At 39.7% G+C, this 17,911-nt stretch overlaps 1 protein-coding gene across 1 annotated transcript in view; it reads left to right on the forward strand.

The window, feature by feature from the left end:
- Window positions 1-17,207, forward strand: part of SYCP2L (synaptonemal complex protein 2 like) — a 69,771-nt gene extending 52,564 nt beyond the window's left edge. Inside the window, exons 26-31 of the mRNA XM_045841666.1 lie at window positions 7,757-7,858; window positions 9,326-9,432; window positions 10,319-10,410; window positions 12,201-12,300; window positions 12,446-12,504; window positions 17,160-17,207. Coding sequence (XP_045697622.1) covers window positions 7,757-7,858; window positions 9,326-9,432; window positions 10,319-10,410; window positions 12,201-12,300; window positions 12,446-12,504; window positions 17,160-17,184 — 485 coding nt within the window. The 3' untranslated portion in view covers window positions 17,185-17,207. The remainder of the gene's footprint in view (window positions 1-7,756; window positions 7,859-9,325; window positions 9,433-10,318; window positions 10,411-12,200; window positions 12,301-12,445; window positions 12,505-17,159) is intronic.
- Window positions 17,208-17,911: the final 704 nt, after the last annotated feature.

Below are 17,911 nucleotides of genomic sequence, written 5' to 3' on the forward strand. Positions count from 1 at the left end.
TGACTTATGTGCAGGATATGTAGTATACCAACACAGCAAACATCTGTGTACTACCATACAGTTTCAGAACATTGTTATTTCCAAATCTTGGTATACTCCATCCCCAGTACTTCCCCCCTCCCAGGGGCCCATTCAGTTTAGTTTTGCATTGGATTCCACTGCTTTTGTTGTTTTCACTTTTCCATTATGAAGAATACAACATGTTCAGAAGAGAACACAGAACATGTACACAGTATAAAGAGTGATGATAAGGTGGAGACCTATGTAACCACACCTCAGAGTGAGAACTGGAAAACTGTCACTGACTTAGGGTCCCCAGCACAGGGCCCTGCCCTCACACAGGTGACAGCAGTCCTGACTTGTGGAAATGCTTCTCTCACTTTTCTTCATAATTTTACTTTCTTTATGTGCATCCCTAATAATATGTAGTTTAGATTTGATTTGAAATTTAAACAAATGGCATCATACTGTGTATATCTGATGCGGCCTGCTTCTTTTGCTTATAATCATTTGTAAGATCCATGTATGCTGATGCATGTAGGTGAAGTATATTCTTTCTTTACAATACAGTATTTGGTTACTTGAATACACCATCATGTATTTATTCATTCTAGTACTGTGCAGTCTTTGGATTGTTTACAGTTTTAGTTAGAAATAGTGCCACGATGAAGAATCATGTACATTTATTTCATCGTGCAGGTAGAGAAAAATGTTCTCTAGGTGTTTTTTAGACATAGAATTGCTGGGCCATAGAGTATATAACAACCTTTTAACAGTTTTAAAGGTGAAAAACTTTTCCCAAAGTGATTGTATTTCTTGCCAGCTGTGTATGAGAGTTCTGCTGCTTCACTTTCTTGCCATCACTTGGTGCTTAAAATTTTTGATGTGTGTGTATACGTGTATGTTTGTGTATACATTGAAGTTTTAATTAGAATATCCCTGATAAAATTTAAGCATCATCTTATATGTTTATTAGCTATTTGAATTTCCTTTTTTGTGTAGTATCTAAACATGGCTTGCCAATTTGCCAATAGGATTGTCTTTATATAAATTCCTAGGAATTCTTCATGTATTCTGGACTTGGTTATGTGTTTTATAAATATCTTCTTCCACTTTGTAGTTTGCACTTCTCACTCTGTATGATGCTGTCTGTGTATGTCTTTATTACTTCTTTTCCAAAAAATGAAAGTTCTTAACTTTAATGAATTCTACATTATTTATCTTTTCTCTATAGTTAGGACTTTTTTAGTCTTGAGAAATTCTTCCCTATCAAAGGTGAAAGATATTCTCATATACTATTTTCTATATTATATCATTTAATGCTATACATTTCTAAGTACTACTCTAGGTGAATCCCACACATTGTAATGTATATTTGTTATTTATTTTAAAAGCTTTTCTATTTTTTCTTTTTAAAAAATTTTAATTAAATTTTTGGGATGGCATTGGTTAATATTTCATATAGGTTTCAGCAGTACATTTTCATGATACAAGATCTGTACATTGCACTGTGTGCCTACCACCTACAGTCAAACCATCTTCTGTCACCATATATTGGGCTCCCTCCCCCCATCAGCACTCCACCATGCTTCCTGCCAGTAACCAGCACACTGCTGTCTGTGTCCATGAGTTTCAGTTTTATATACCACGTATGAGTGAAATCATATGGTTCTTAGCTTTTTCTGACTAACTGCTTTCACTTACCATAATATTTTCAAGATCCATCCGTGCTCTTGCATATGGCAGTATTAGGTTAAACAAAAAGTTCATTTATTTTTTTCTGTAAGATGGCTATAGTAGTGCTGAGTTGTCTTTAACTTCATTTGAAACTATTTTGTTAGATTGATTGTGACAGCTGGTATATCAGCATGCATTTAAAAAACCTTATCAAAATTGGTGAATTTTTGTGTAGCCATTTTAATATTGAAGATGGGAGAAAATACACAACATTTTTGGCATATTATATTTATATTCAAGAGGGGTAAAAATGCAACTGAAATGCATTGAAAGATTTGTGCAGTTTCTGGAGAAGGTGCTGTAACTGGTCAAACATATAAAAAGTGATTTGTAAAGTTTCGTGCTGGAGATTCTTGCTGGATGATGCTTCACAGTTGGGTGGATTATATGATCAAATTGAAACATTAATTGAGGATATACTATGTAGGATATAGCCAACATAGTCAAAATAGCCACATCAATAAAATTATTTGTGAAAGTGAGAAATATGTCTTTTGAAGTCCTAGCCACAGCAATCAGATAAAAAGAAGAAATAAATTTAGTTGCTTAATAAATCAAGTTGCTTAATCACTGACGTATTCTCCAACTATACCTAGCAGCCTGGTGTGAGCTCTGCAGGTAACACAGATTCCTGTGGGTGGGGCTATTGCTTCCTCTCAGGCTGATGTCATTTGGAGGGGAATTCTCTGCTGGAGAGAGATGGCTTCTGCAGTATGGGAAATGACTCAACACAGGGATCTTGGCAGTTCATCCCTCTGCTTTCTCACCAGAGCCACCAGTCCCAGACTCTCATGCATCTCTAGTTCACTCTGCCTGCCTTCTGCCAGATCCCAAAGTGTGGGGCTGCAAACAGAAAATTGTGTGTTGGCCCTCTAGAGGCGCTCTGTTTTTCTAGCTGTCTCTCCCTGGCAGACAGAAACTGCAATGCTTTTCACAGCCGTATGTGATTTGAGTTTCTTTCCCAGTTCTGGCTCTTAGGGTGGGGGCCCAGCTTGGGGTCTTGACCTGACACTTCTCAAGAAGAGCCCTCCTGTAACTAAAATACCCCTCTGGAACTTTAGCTGCTGCCTGCAGGAGCCCCACTAGCCCTCTCACACCTCTGTACTCCCTACCAGTCTTATTGGGCAGGGTGGTTTCTGTCTGTCCTTCGTTATAAGGCTTCTCTCTTCAGTGAGTGTTCAGTTTGCTATTCAGGGTAGTTTTTCTTTAATTTACTTGTAATTCCAGTTTGGTCCTGAAAGGTGGTTAGTGTAGCTCCCACCCATTCCTCTGCCATCTTGGTCAGTTATCATATGTTTGAGACGGTTTTAATTTCAAAAATGATGTGTTTACTGTTTGTGTTCATTTGGAACTGTTTTGTGTATGTAGTTTTGGGGTCTTTCATTTTGTTTTTGTTTTTTTTTTAGAGTCTGGGGAAGGGAGGGAGAAAGTGAAGGAGAGAAAGAACCATGATTGTGAGAAAGAAACATCAACTGGTTGCCTCACATATACACCCCTCCTGGGGGTCAAACCCACAAATCAGCCATGGGCCCCGACTGGGAATGAAACCTATGAACTTTTTGTGGTATGTTACCAACTAAGCCTCTCTACCCAGGGCTATATATGTAGTTTTAACCCCTTTATGAGAATGTCAAAATGTCCTGATTAAAAGAGGCATATAGTTACCGTAGAAACAAGACTGAGCCAATGGCATGCCTATTCTGTAACAAATGTGTACTCCTAATCCTTTTACCTGTTTCATCCATCCCCTCAACCCCCTCCCATCTGGCAACCATCATGTTTTCTGTATGTATATATGAGTCTGTTTCTGTTCTGCTTGTTTGTTTTTTTAGATTCAATTGTTGATAGATTATGTATTTACTGCCATTTTATTGTTCAAAATTTTTGTCTCTTTTTTTCTTTTTCTTCTTAGAGAAGACCCTTTAACATTTCATATAATACTGGTTTGGTGGTGGTGAACTCTTTTAGCTTTTTCTTGTCTGGGAAATTCTTTGTCCTTAGATTCTAAATAATAGCTTTGCTGGGTAAAATAATCTTGGTTGTAGGTCCTTGTTTTTTATTACTTTGAGTATTTCTTGCCAACTCTGCTGGCCAGAAATCATCTGACAGTCTTATGGGAGCTCCCTTATAGGTAACTAACTGCTTTTCTCTTGCTGCTTTTAAGATTTTCTCTTTGTCTTTAAATTTTGGCATTTTGATTCTGAGTCTTGATGAGGGCCTCTTTGGGTTCATCTTGTTTGGGACTCTCTGTGCTTCCTGGGCTTTTATGTTTATTTTCTTCAACAGGTTAGGGAAATTTTTGTCTGTGTTTTTTCAAATAGGTTTTCAAATTCTTGCTCTCTTCTTCTGGCAATCCTATGATGTGAATGTTTATACACTTGAAGTTATCCCAGAGGCTCCTTACACTGTCCTCATTTTTGGGGACCCTTTTTTTCTTTTTGCTGTTCTGGTTGGGTGTTTTTTAGTTCCTTATAATCCAAATTGCTAATTTGATTCTTGGCTTCATCTACTCTACTGCTGATTTCTTGTAAATTATCTTTGTTTTAGTTAGTGTATCTTTCATTTCTGACTGGTTATTTTTTATGCTGTTGAAGTTTTTTCTAAGTTCATTGAGCATCCTTATAACCAGTGTTTTGAACTCTGCGTGTAGTACATTGCTTGTCTTTATTTTGTTTAGTTCTTTTTCTAGAGTTTTGTTCTTTCACTTGGGATGTGTTACTTTTGTCTCCTCATTTTGGAGGTCTCCAATGTTTGTCACTATGTATTAGGTAGAGCTGCTATGTCTCCCAGACTTGGTAGAGTGGCCTAATGTAGTACGTGTTCTGTAGGGTCCAATGGCACAGCCTCCACTATCATCTAAGCTGGGTACTCAAGGTGTGCCTTGTGTGGGCTGTGTACACTCTCCTCTTGTAGTTGAACCTTGTTTGCTGTTGGCACATCAATGGGAGGAATTTACCACCAGACCAATCAGCTGCGAGGACTGGCTGTGACCACTGATCACTGTGGGTGATCAGCTGTGCAGAGGGCCCACTCCACAGAGCAGGACTTACTTCAGCAGGGCTCTGGTGCCCATGAAATTTGCCCTTTTAGTGTATTGCTTGTGGAAGTGGTTGGATAGTGGTGTTCTGATGTGGTCTGAAGCTATCAGCTGACTATGGGGCTTCCTGGGAGGTGCAAGCCAAGGTCAGCTACTGCCTGAGTTCCACCTAGGAACACCCAGCATGAGCTACAGAGAAATATGCAGGTGGCTGCTACTTGTGCTGGGCTCAGAGGTGCCCAGTTGAGGGCAAGCTGTTAACCAAAGCCAGATGCCACTAGTGCTGGGCCTGGGGCCACTTAGTGAAAGATATGGACAGATGCTACTTGTTTAAGAGGTTTCAGGAACATCTGAAGAATGAGTTGTGACAGGCCATTCATATTAAAAAGCAACTGAAAACAGCTTGGGTGGACCTGAAGGTTGGGTGGGGCAGAATCTCAGGGAATCACCAGGGTGGGGAAAACTGTGAGTCAGGTTGATAGAGTCTCAGATATGGTGCCTGTCTGCCAGATCTGTGAGGGGAGGGTTCAACAAAGGATCAATGGCCTCTGCCAGCACTTCTATCTCAGAGAAAGATGCCCCCAATTCTTGCCCTGATGCGGGATAATTCAGTTCCTCTGCATATGTCCCTGGTGCCTTTCAAGTTGCTGCCCCAACTCGAGCTCAGAGGGAGTGAGTCTGAGTAGGTCTGTGCATGGGCCCTCTAAGAGGAACTTCCTGGGACTCCAAAAGCCCTTCGTCTCCCTCAACCACAATTCCTGCTGGATTTTACAGCCAGAAATTATGAGGACTTCTCTTCCTGGCACTGGACCCCTGGGTTAGGGGGTCTGATATTGGGTTGCGTTCCCTTGCTTCTCAGGGGGGATCTTTGCAGCCGAGATATCCCTTCCAATTTTGATCCATCATACATGAGTGTAGGACCAGCCTGTTCCATGTCTCTGCCCTCTTATCAGTCTCCACGTGGCTTCTTTAATCCCCTAGTTGTAGGACTTCCATTCAGCCAGATTTCAGGCAGTTCTGAATGATGGTTGTTCTGTAGTTGTAATTTTGTTGTGGTTCTGGGAGTAGGCAAGTACCATATTTACCTCCACACCATCTTGACTGGAAGTTAAGATGTCATATCTTACGTTGAAGAAGCTTGAATATTCAGCAGCGTTTATTCATTTGTTTGGCCTATAAATGTCTATTTTATTTCTACTATGAGTGAGCCAGTTTACATGTTAGATATTCTAGGGCAACAGTCCCTAACAATTTTGGCACCAGGGACCATTTTTGTGGAAGACAGTTTTTCCACAGGTCGGGGATAGGGTATGGTTTCGGGATGAGTCAAGCACATTACATTCAAGCTCATCTCCTGCTGTGTGGCCTGGTTCCTAACAGGCCTGGAACAATACCAGTCTGCAGCCCAGAGGTTGGGGAACCCCTGTTCTAGAGAACAAAATGGACACAATGCCTGACCTCATTGGAGCTTACCTTCTAGTGGGGGAGAAATAATACACAAGAAAAATAAAACATGTAGTATATTATATTGTGATAAAGGCTAAGAAAACATCAGGAGAGGGGATTAAAGGTTGGGAGATAGTGTTAAGTGTTATATTGTGATAAACGCTAAAAAAATTAATTACAGAAGAAGTTTAAACATTGGGAGGAGGGTATTGGATGGCCAGAGAAAAACCTTAATGCAGAAATGTGGGGAAAGGACTCAAGATGGATGAACAGCAAGTGCAAAGGCTTTTAGGTTAGGATGTGTCTGGGGTGTCTGAGGAAGCTCAAGGAGACTAGGGTAGAAAAGCAGAGTGGAGAAAGAGAAACTCGTTCTTTGCTTTTCTACTGTCTACCCACCATAGTGCACAACTCCTTGCACATGGAATATTAAAAAATGTTTATTAAGCATATTAATGAAATTAGATTTCAACACTTTCAGAGGGAAAACCAATAGCGACTAGCTGGATATGCGAGGAGGCAGGGAAAAGCAGGTGACTTACCAGATAAGTGTGCGTGTAAGGCTATGTGTGTGGTGGAGAAGGAAGTGGTTAGGATGAGGAGAAATAGAAAAGAGTAGGTTTGAGACGGAAATGTTGAGTAGGTAATTGGAAACACAGCTTTGCTACCTAGGAGAGCTCAGGCAAGAGAGGTATTTGACAGATGACACCTGGAGGTATGGGATTGATGAGATCCTCCAGGGTTATGGTGTAAGGAATTCAGGTGTGGACGGAGCCACGGCATGAGAATGCAGAAACAGATATGGGTTCATTCTACAAGCAGAATCTCAGGCCTTGATGACAGAAGAAAAGTAGACGGTAAAGAAAAGCAAGAGTCAGGCGAATGCTAGTGCGCTGTTGACAATGGTGGTAACATTGATAAAATCAGGAGGGCCTGGATCGGGTAAAAGTGAATATCAGAATATAAAGTAATTAGCAAATGCTGAGTTGAAAAGAGAATCTATATTTAAATCTCATAAACTGAGGCCTTCAAAGTCACTTGAAATAGAAAGGAGCCAAAATGACCTTATTTGTAAGGTAGCCCTTATTACAACTCTGAAGCTCCAGTGTTACCAGCAGGTGGCGCACTCCAAAGGGTGATCAGGTGAGCTTCCAAAACCCATTTACCTGGAAACCTTTTTACTTTGCGGTTAAGCCTGGAGCCTGGGAATTTTTTTTTTCCTCAGGGCTGGGGAGTGGGTGTTTGATGCCAATCATTACTACTTTTTGTTGAGTCAGTCTGTACCTTGATAAGCAGAGTGGTGTTCCTAAATGGTACAAAACTCATCAAAGGGAGGCCTATTCCCATGTGTTCTTTTTAGACATTAGACTTAGTGCTTTGATACTTGTTGAATGTGCCAAATAATAAGTAGTTAGTAACAGGAAACAACTTTCACTTGCTGCTAATCAAGATTAGATATAACTGGCAAAAAGAAGACAAGATAAACTTGGGACAAAATAAATGTGTGTGTGGTTATTAATATGCTGTGCTTACCTTTAGACACATCAGATGGCAGTTTTGCTAAGTGGAAACAGTCAAAATTGAAAGAAGATGATGCTCCAGGATCCATTTCCTCAGTGACAGAAGAAACAGACTTGTCAGGTAACATTATACAGCCAGCCAGCCAGTCATGCAAGAGTGTGACAAAGTGTGACTGAATGTAGCAACACGAATTACAAGAGTTACAGTTTGAAGTTCATAGCAGCTGAAAAACTCTAAAAACTAAGCATTCTGTCTTTTCAGAGACAAGTAAATTGTTGCAAAAATTACAGATAAAAGTAAGCACATCCCCTTCTAGCCTTTTGATTTCTGCTACTTAACTCTTCTTTGTGGCAATTTTCAGGGCCAAAGGTTCCTAAACTTACGGGTCTCTGCTTTAGTTGATAGTTATTACCATATTTTTTGGACCATAAGACACACCTACATTTTAGAGGAGGAAAACAGGAAAAAAATTTTGAAGCAAAAAATGTGGTAAAATATTTAATAATGTAATATTTCACCAATGTAAATGTAAACAGAACTCAACAGCAGCATTAACAAACATTATTCCTCCCACATTTGGGGGAGGGCGATGGGGGGTGCATCTTACAGTCCAAAAAATACGTAACTAAATTTTTGTGTTGTATATGTTTACTCTAAAACAATGAAGGAGAATTACCTGAGATGACCTCATAAGTGGGGCTAGCCTTCTGGATGAGTGATGCCACTACATTTTGAAACAAAAGGCTCCAATAAGGCAAATTGGGAAGCGCAGAGGTGCTAGGGGATGGTAAGTAAGAGCCAGGCAGCCTGGGTTCTAATCCTGAAGCAACTGGTGTGAGCTTGCAGCAGTTATTTGATCTCTTTATTAAATGTGGACAGCAACAGTGCCTACTTCACATGGTTTTTAAGAGGATTAAATGAGTCGACACATTCAGGGCCCCTGGAATGGTGTCAGACCCCTCATGTGCCCTAATGAAACTTCTGGCACCCATAGTTGTTATGCTAGTGTTTCCCTTATATCAGGGGTGTCAAAACTCACCATTTTCACCGGGGGCCACATCAGCCTAGCAGTTGCCTACAAGGGCCAAAATAATTTTAGGACTGTATAAATGTAACTACTCCTTAACTGGTAAGGAGTTGAAATTACAGTCAGCCCTTTGAAGGCAACCTCGAGGCTGATGTGGCCCCCGGCGAAAATGAGTTTGATACCCCTGCCTTATAGAAATGCCCTACCCATCATATCTTCCTTAAAACTCCTTACAACACCACAGTCTGCTTCTTAGACATAATACCAGTTGCACTGATTTAAAGTACTGGGAAAGTTTGAGTTAAATGGGCACTTGCTAGAGAGTGAGGTTTGATGGGAAGCGACATGAAGTGCCTCCTGCAAGGATTCTTGGCTTGAGTGGCCTTGTTGGCCTCAGTGAGAGGCAGCCCTGCTGTGGTCACCACCAGGCAGCTGTGCAGCTTGGTGGATTGGATTTGTGCTTCTGCCTGAGTGTCCATCCTCAGTTCAGCTAATGGGCTGAGCACATCTACATGAAGCACTGTGTTAATTTTACTTCATGTTTTATTTTTATTGTTCAGAAGGCATTTCTCCTCCACCCCTTGTAGTTGTACCAGAGAACTTGAATAGTTCTGCTGTTATCACAACCTTTGAAAACTTCACTAGAGAACTGAAAAGAAAATACGAGGTAATAATCTGCTAACAATGAAAAGCTAGCCTGTGATGAGTTTAAAGTAACAGGTTCATATTATTTATTAATCCTGTTGTCTTTCATGTGTGAAAGTGTTTCTGAGTGTTTGGGGAAGGTAGGTTTGTCTTAGCTGTGGTCACTGACTTTAGAGCCTTTGTGAATTGTGGTTTATATTTATAAGACAGCTATTTCATGCCCATTTGCTACCATGGGACCAGAGGGACTATATGGAAATCAGACTCATGGTTTGGTTTCATTGATAGCATTCTAGACAGCTGAACTACTAGGAGGCAATGATTTGGTCACAGCGATAGACTAAGAGGACGGGGGAGGAAGCATGTGAATAACAGAGGTGCCTGGGATAGAGATGGAGTTAGGCTGTGCATGGGTGTTCAGCTGAGTGGTGGCTTCTCTTTGTGACACTGCACATACAGGCTGTCACCAAACTTTCATCTGCCAGATGAATTTTAGAACCAGTTCAGTGCCCCCCTTTTTGTCCTATTTTTGTATATCCCTAGAGTTATTTAATAGCACATATGAGAGAACTATCTTACCCTAATGTATGGTCATTTACTAAGTTGAAAGATCTCCGAAGTCTCATTTTCTTAATGTAAGCTAATTTATAATGGAAATTTGTACATGATATACAATATGTGTAGCAATAGTATGAATGTGAGTTTTTCTATTTTAGCTTATTGTTCTTTATTGGTACTGACCCTGAGGTAATGCATGGAAGGTGTGTAGTGTGGAACCTATTCTCTAGCCATAATGTTTGCAATGAATGTGATATGCTGTCAGCATCTTTTCAGTACAAAGCCTGTACTCAATTTGTGAGGTTATGGTTAACCCAAATGTGACCCTTTTTATTGTTGTTATGGTTTAGCTTAGGTACAGGAGGAGTACACTTTATTCAAAATATGCAAAGCAAGCACCGAGTTGCCTAATAAAATTTTTAAACCAGATACATCACTGCAGGTAAGTACATAAAAGTTCAAAACAAGTTCATGAAAGTGTGATCGCTCACAAACATTTGTCTCATGACCACTGTGCTGGCTTGTGAAGAGTTGAAGCTTGGGCATATGTGAGGTTTGATACATGGTTTAACTCTTGCAGGTGTGTGATTCTTCACTCATAAAATAAGGGTTGAACTAAAGGCCTTCCTTAAGCTTCTTTATGACCTTCCATTATATGATTTTAAGATACTATTAAAAAATTCATAACCCACTTGTGAAGACAGGACAAGTGTGTATATATATGTAAAAAATGCTTGATAAATGATATGTGGTAGAGACATACAGTGGATATTATACAGCCTTAAAAAGGAGTGAAATTCTGATATGGGCTATAGTATAGATGAACTGTGAGGACATTATGCTAAGTGAAATATATAAAAGGACAATTACTATACGATTCCACTTATATGATATACCTAGGATAGGCAAATTCATAGAGATGGAATAGAGATTACCAGCAGCTGGGGGAATAGGAAACAGGTAGTTATTGTTTAATCAATGCAGGATTGTTGTTTGGATTGATGGGGAAGTTTTGGAAATGGATGGTGGTGATGGTTGCACAACATTGTGAATGGCCTTATACTGCTACAGAACGGTACACTTAAAATGGTTAAAAGGGTAGATTTTATGTTATGTATATTTTGACACAATAAAAAATACTACACACTCATGCACATGCATGCACATGTGTGCAAACACACATACCCCTATCACCATGTAGCAAGAAGCACAAGGGTGCTGAGATTTCAGAGAGATGTGAAGGATGAGAATTGCAAGTGGATAGGTGGGTTTCTGTCGTGACTGGAGTTAATCCAGAGTGATTACAATGGAAGTGCATCTGCTGTGAGGGTCTGGAAACAAAGGTTTGAACAGTATAGGGAAGATGAGTGTAGAGATTGTTTCTGTTGGAGAGAATGGCCTTAAATAAAGGTGGGAAGACAGTGATGGCAGGTTGGTTTCCTTAACTGAAGTAGAAAGTTTCCTAGGGTGGGCTGCATAATGTGAATAGAAATTTATAATTTTTTCAAACATTTGTACATGTACTTGCCATTTGATTCTTAAAATAAGCCTGAGAGGGACTTGGGTCTTCTGGAACTTCCATTGTCTTCTAGGGGGAAAACATTTATTCGCTTTTTGTTTAGTCTATGCCCATGAGCATGTGAGGTACAGGTCTGTGCCATAGGCAGGAGGAGTGCAGGGAGAGTGAGTGTCAAGAATATCTTGCCTTTGTGGAATTTTCTGCACAATGAAGAAGACAGACAAGAAGCAAGCACACAAAGAAGCAGTTTATATGGTGGTTAGACACAATAACAACTATTAGAAATTTCAGAACTAAAATGTAGAGATGGAAAAAGTTTGTTAGCTGATTTCAGCTTTTAGAGCCAGCTTACTCAAGAAAAGGGGTGCAAGTGGAAGGTAGGAAGTATCGGGGAGCCGTGGCTTCTAGCGCAGGTCTAGTATTGGCTTCCTTTTCCCTGGCATTATTTCTCCTTTGCTCTCTACAAAGTATGGATTGAAATACCAGCTTTCTCTGGGCTTCTGTCGATAGGATAAATCACAGTTTGCAGTTAAGTTTTAGGGGTTGAGGATGGGCTGGCAGTGAGGGGAGGGAAGAGAAGAGATGTGAATTTTTAAAAACAAGAACCATCTACAGTCAAATGTGAAGTATCCTTGCGATGAGAGGATTAATCAAGAGTATATTTTGTCACAGCCAAGCAGCCCCAGTGAAATCTGTTGCTTTTACATTTACAGACTGAATAAACTAGAGCAGTTTCACAATTTTGTTCTTCAAGAGCTGACCAATCTTGAGAAGGATTTTCAGGCTCTGAAACACCTTGAGAAAGATGTTCTGGTAAGTTCTTTTTGTTTACAACATTCTCTGTGGCTTTCAAGAAGCTGTTCCAGGGTAGAATAACTGCTTACTGCCTAAACAATTCACTATTCAATTTTAGGAATTGAATTTTAGTGAATTTCAACACTGTACTATTCAATTTTAGGAATTTCTGGGGAAACAGGCTGATGATCTGAAGTCATTCTGTGACCTGCAGATGATTAGGTAATTTTTTAAAGTATTCTTCCTAGAAGTATCTTAGTTGAATGTGAGCTATGCTTTAGCTAGAGTATGGGGGCTGATGTTGGTAGAACTTCACATAAGGAGCTAAATGCCTACTTCTTTTTAAACCAGCTGCTCCTATGGCACTGCTTGAGTGTGGTCTGGCTCAGGATATGAACCCAGAAGGGTAAATTTTCAAAAGCAGAAACAGGATCATCCAAATTTGAGTATTTGTGATCCAAATTGGTTTATTTTTAAGCAATATTAAAAAAAATAAAATCAGATTTTGAGCAAAAGATTTAGATTTGTGAGTAAACAGTTGATTTCTAGTTATATACTGACTTGTGTTCTTGATACAGTATATTCTATCAAGAACACTCACATATATATAAAACAACAAATGGGTTTATCCCACCCCACATTCTGAGGCTGCTGCTTCAATGCACGGGGAGTCCCATCCCATTCTTTAGAGTGTAGGAGGGAGTGGGGTAGTAGAGAGCAGAGTCCTGCATGCACTCCTCTGCTTTTGCCCTGGGAGGAATTCTAGTGTGTTCTTCCAGTTTGAACAATCAAAAGTGATCTCTACATATACTTGCAGTGGCTAAAGCTTTATCTCCCAGTTGAGAATCAGCTTCTGTCACAGAAATCTAAGTCAAATGGTTTTAAGACGGATATTATTCTTACTGCATCATATATTTCAAACAGCAACACTTTCGAAATTTGGGTTACCACTCCTCTGTTATTCCATTTAACACAATTAATAATAATGACAGTACTGACTATAGATTTTCAAAATTCTTGCACATGCACATCTCCCTCCGTGTACCCTGATTAAGAATTAAAGGTGATATACTTTTAAAACCTCTTTACTGAATGCCCCAGATCATGAATATTTCTCAAACTTCTTGGAACTGGGACCTCTTAAACTTTTACCTAAAAAAAATTTAAGTACAATTTTCATTTTTTTCCAGAGAACTTTTCTTCCATTTTTAAAGATGTAACTCCTTACATGGGCTATGGTGGAGGTTGCCCACAGGTCTAAATTGGGGTGGGGGTGTTCAGTCATTCTGGGCTTTATGGGAACAATTGCTATCTACCTTGCTGTGAACAGCACATTCACACAGTAATGTAGTTTCACATACAGCTTGGGAAGCGCATAGGCATCGAAGACACTTGCTTTAAAAATGTCCCTAATAGCTTCAGCCTCTACTGTATTTCCAGTGATGAGCTTGTTAATGGCCTTGTCCTTGGGCACACATGGGGTGCAGCTGGTGCAGTGAATGAACTGCATATGTCTGTGGCTCTTCATGGCATGACAATTGTTCCTTCTTTTCTTGGTCATCTTGGAAGAGAGGACCCAAGAGAGGTTTAAACTTTTGAAATTTATTGAGAATCCTCAAAGAGCTTTTGATTTATGGGTTACAGCTGTGAAAATTTTCCATATTAAAAATTGAGACTGAAGTGTCGCAGGTTCGATTCCCAATCAGGGTACATGTCTGGGTTGCAGGCTATAACCCCCAGCAACCGCACATTGATGTTTCTCTCTCTCTCTCTCTCTCTCTCTCTCTCCCTTCCCTCTCTAAAAATAAATAAATAAATAATCTTAAAAAAATTGAGACTGAGATTTAAAACATGTATTTATTTAAAAATAGCAAATAAATCCGTATATATTGATGTAAGTAATAGATTTTTATGAAAAATAACCAGATTTTTCAAAACAGGGAATGTGAGTGGAGTAGCACTGTTTTATGTTTCCACAAATTTCTTTAATGTCTGGCTTAATAGAAGATAGCTGCATTCTCATGTCTGCTTCTGAATTCAGTCTGTTGTGATATCACATGTCATGCAGCCCCTGGAAAATTCAATGGTTGCTTTGTGGGACAGTAATAATTTAAAAAGGCAAATAATGTCTTTGTGTAGTTACCCTTTTCCAGAATAAATGCTCACTTTACAGAATCAAGGATTGGGGGTCCCTTAAGGGTCCAAAGTTTCACAATTTGATAATAACTAGTGTAATGCAGCACTGTAATAAGCATTAGAGAAGATTATACCTTCTAGTCTTCTGAAACATAGAGAATTTACTTATTTTGACTGAAGCCCACATTTTAGACAACTGTTTCACTGATTCATACAGATTACATTGTAGGATATTAATTACCATTTACATTCACCTCCCTTAATAATAGCCCCCTGTGTGAATTTAGAATAAGAACAAAATTGCTTCTAAATATACGTATCTCAGAGTTCTGCATTTGTTCTCCTTTCTCCCAAACACTTAAGGAAACCACCCTGTGGCTTGCAGATAAGAGAGGATGGTGATCCTCTTTAGCTCACACTGAGTGTGTACTGGATACCAGGCTCTGGGCTAAGCGCTTGAAGTGCCTGTGAGATTTAGAGTGTTTAAGTAGCTTGATAGAGATCCAATATCTGGACCTGGTCAGGATCTGGTGTCTGTCCTTCTGTCATGTTTGCACATTAGTGTTGGCTTTATACATCTTTCTAGGGAGACAAGAAGGACATTTCTCCGACTAGATCCTGGCATAATGCTACAGAGGGACTGGGATTCAGTGCTTTGAGATGTGGTCATGAAATATCTCTGCACAAGTTCCAGCCAAGATGGAAGTGCGGGTAGATGTGCTTTGCCTTCTCTCACAACCAAAAGAAAGACAACAACAAATTTAAAAGCAAAAATCAACCAGAACTGCCAGAAAATCAAACTATATGAAAGTCTGACAACCAAGAAGTTTAAGAAGAAACATTCATCTAGACTGGTAGGAGGGGCAGAGATAGGCGGCCGGGGCAGAGAGGACACATGACAAGGTAGCGGCTAGTGGACTGGGTAGGCAAGGCGGCAACTGACAAGTGGGCAGTTCCACATTCCTATATGGATAAACTGGGAGGATCAATTGGAGAGCAAGACACGCTGCACAATCCAGGGTTCCATCGTCACAAAAACAATGCCTCAAAATGTCTGGCTGTAAAAACCTATGAGGGTGAGGTGGCAGGAGAAACTACCAGTTTCTTGAAAGTGGGGGTGAGAGCCAAGCAAGTGGCATTGTTCCCTCTCTGACCCCTCCCCCACATATAACACCACAACACAGCGAAGTAGGTTGTCCTGCCTTGGAGAATACCTGTGGCTCTGTCCCATTGCTCTGTAGCCCCGTACAACATAACAGGTGTGCTGAGACAAAGAAATATGGCCCAAATAAAATAACAGATCAAAACTCTAGAAAAAGAACTAAGTGACAAAGAGATAGCCAACCTACCAGATGCACAGTTCAAAACATTGGTAATCAGGATGCTCACAGAAATGATTGAGTGTGGCCTGAAAATAAAGGAAGAAGTGAAGGCTATGCAGGTGAAATAAAGAAAAATATACAGGGAATCAACAGTCAAGGGAAGGAAACCGGGACTCAAATCAATAATTTGGAATAAAAGGAAGAAGTAAACATTTGACCAGAACAGAGTGAAGAAACAAATTCAAAAAAATGAGGAGAGGCTGAGGAACCTCAGAGACCATTTTAAATGTTGCAGCATCCAAATCATAGGGGTGCCAGAAGGAGAAGAGGGAGAGCAAGAAATTGAAAACTTACTTAAAAAAATGAAAGAAAATAATGAAACAAAAATTCCCCAATCTGGTGAAGGAGATGGACATACAAGTCCAGAAGGCTTAGACAGTCCCAAACAAGTTGGACCCAAAGAAAAATGCACCAAGACATAACCATAATTAAATTGCCAAAGATCAAAAAGATAAGGAGAAAATCTTAAAAGCAGCAAGAGGAAAAGAGAGAATTACCTACAAAGGAGTGCCCATAAGACTCTTAGCTGATTTCTCAAAAGAAATCTTGTAGGCAAGAAGGGGCTGGAAAGGAGGACCTACATCCAAGATTCCTCTATCCAGCAAAGCTTTCATTTAGAATGGAAGGGCAGATAAAGTGCTTCCCAGATAAGGTCAAGTTAAAGGAGCTCATCATCATTAAGACCTTATTATATGATATGTAAAAGGAATTTATCTAAGAAAAAGAAGATCAAAACTATGAATAGTAAAATACAACATACAACTATCAACAACTGAACCTAAAAAAACAAAAACAAAAAGAAACTAAGTAAACAACTAGACCAGGAACAGAATCAGAGAAGTGGAGATCACATGGAGGGTTACCAGCAGGGAGGTGTGAGGGGAGAATGGGGGAAAACGTACAGGGAATAAGAAGTATAATTAGTAGGTACAAAATAGACAGGGGATGGTTTAGAACAGTATAGGAAATGGAGAAGCCCAAGAACTTATATGTACAACCCATGGCATGAACTAAGTGGGGGGGGGGGGAATGCTGGAGGGAATGGGGGTACCTGGCAGAGGGGCATAAAGGGGAGAAAAAAGAATGGGATAACTGTAATAGCATGATCAATAAAATATACTTTAAAAAATACTTTTGCACAGGTGTGGGCTAGTGGTATTCATAGATGATACATAAAATAGAATCAAGTAAAATATTAATTTCTTATGTCAATATGTTAGATTGACCCTTGACCCTCCTCAGCTAACATTGGTAACATAATCTATGAAATAACTCTATGGTATATGCATATACATATATGTATATTCCTATTTTTAATTGCCTAATGTGAATATAATGAGATGGGCCAATTTCTTCCAGGCTTAATGCAATCCAGCCTTCCTGAGGAATGCCAAAGACCAGTTTTATTACTGCATCCCTGGGGTAGGTACAAAGGTTTGCTTTGTTCAATTGATGTGAATTGGAGTGGGGGAAGCAAACACTGAAAGATACTTTGCCCATATTACAGCTCTTCCACTGAGCTTTCACCTTTTTCACAATATCTCCCATCTTAGCTATTATCCTTTTGGATCTGGGTCATTCATTCATTCAGTAAATGTTTACAATTGAGTCTTGGCTCTGCATCAAGCGCTCTGCTAAATAGGGAAATATGGTGGTTAACACACATGCTCCCACCTCCATTAAAGATAAATTCCCTAATGGAATATAGAAAAAAAGACAAACAAAATAATTGCAAGTTTACTAAGTACCTTGGGGGATACTAACCAGGTGCTTTGGCAGAACTAAATGGTGTGAAGTATCAATTTAAGATAGGATGGTCATCAAAGGTCTCTCTAAGGAAGGGACATTTAAGGTGGTGTTTCAAGAATAGGAAAAACCTGGCCAGACTTGTGAACAGTTTAAAGCAACCAGATTGGGTAGGAAGAACTTGACATCTTTGAGCAACTGAAAGTTCTTAGATCACAGTGGTGTAAGGGGGTCTTACTTGAAATCAAGTTGGGAATTGGTTGACTCTCAATGAAGAAAGGCTTCTTTGACCTTGTTGAAGAGCTTGAATTTTATACTAAGGGTGAAGGAAAATATGGATGGGTTTTGAGCAAAGGCATTGAGGA

Source organism: Phyllostomus hastatus, unplaced genomic scaffold (genome assembly GCF_019186645.2).
Source record: "Phyllostomus hastatus isolate PE091 unplaced genomic scaffold, TTU_PhHast_1.1 phas_contig_37, whole genome shotgun sequence".
In the NCBI taxonomy this organism is placed as follows: domain Eukaryota; kingdom Metazoa; phylum Chordata; class Mammalia; order Chiroptera; family Phyllostomidae; genus Phyllostomus; species Phyllostomus hastatus.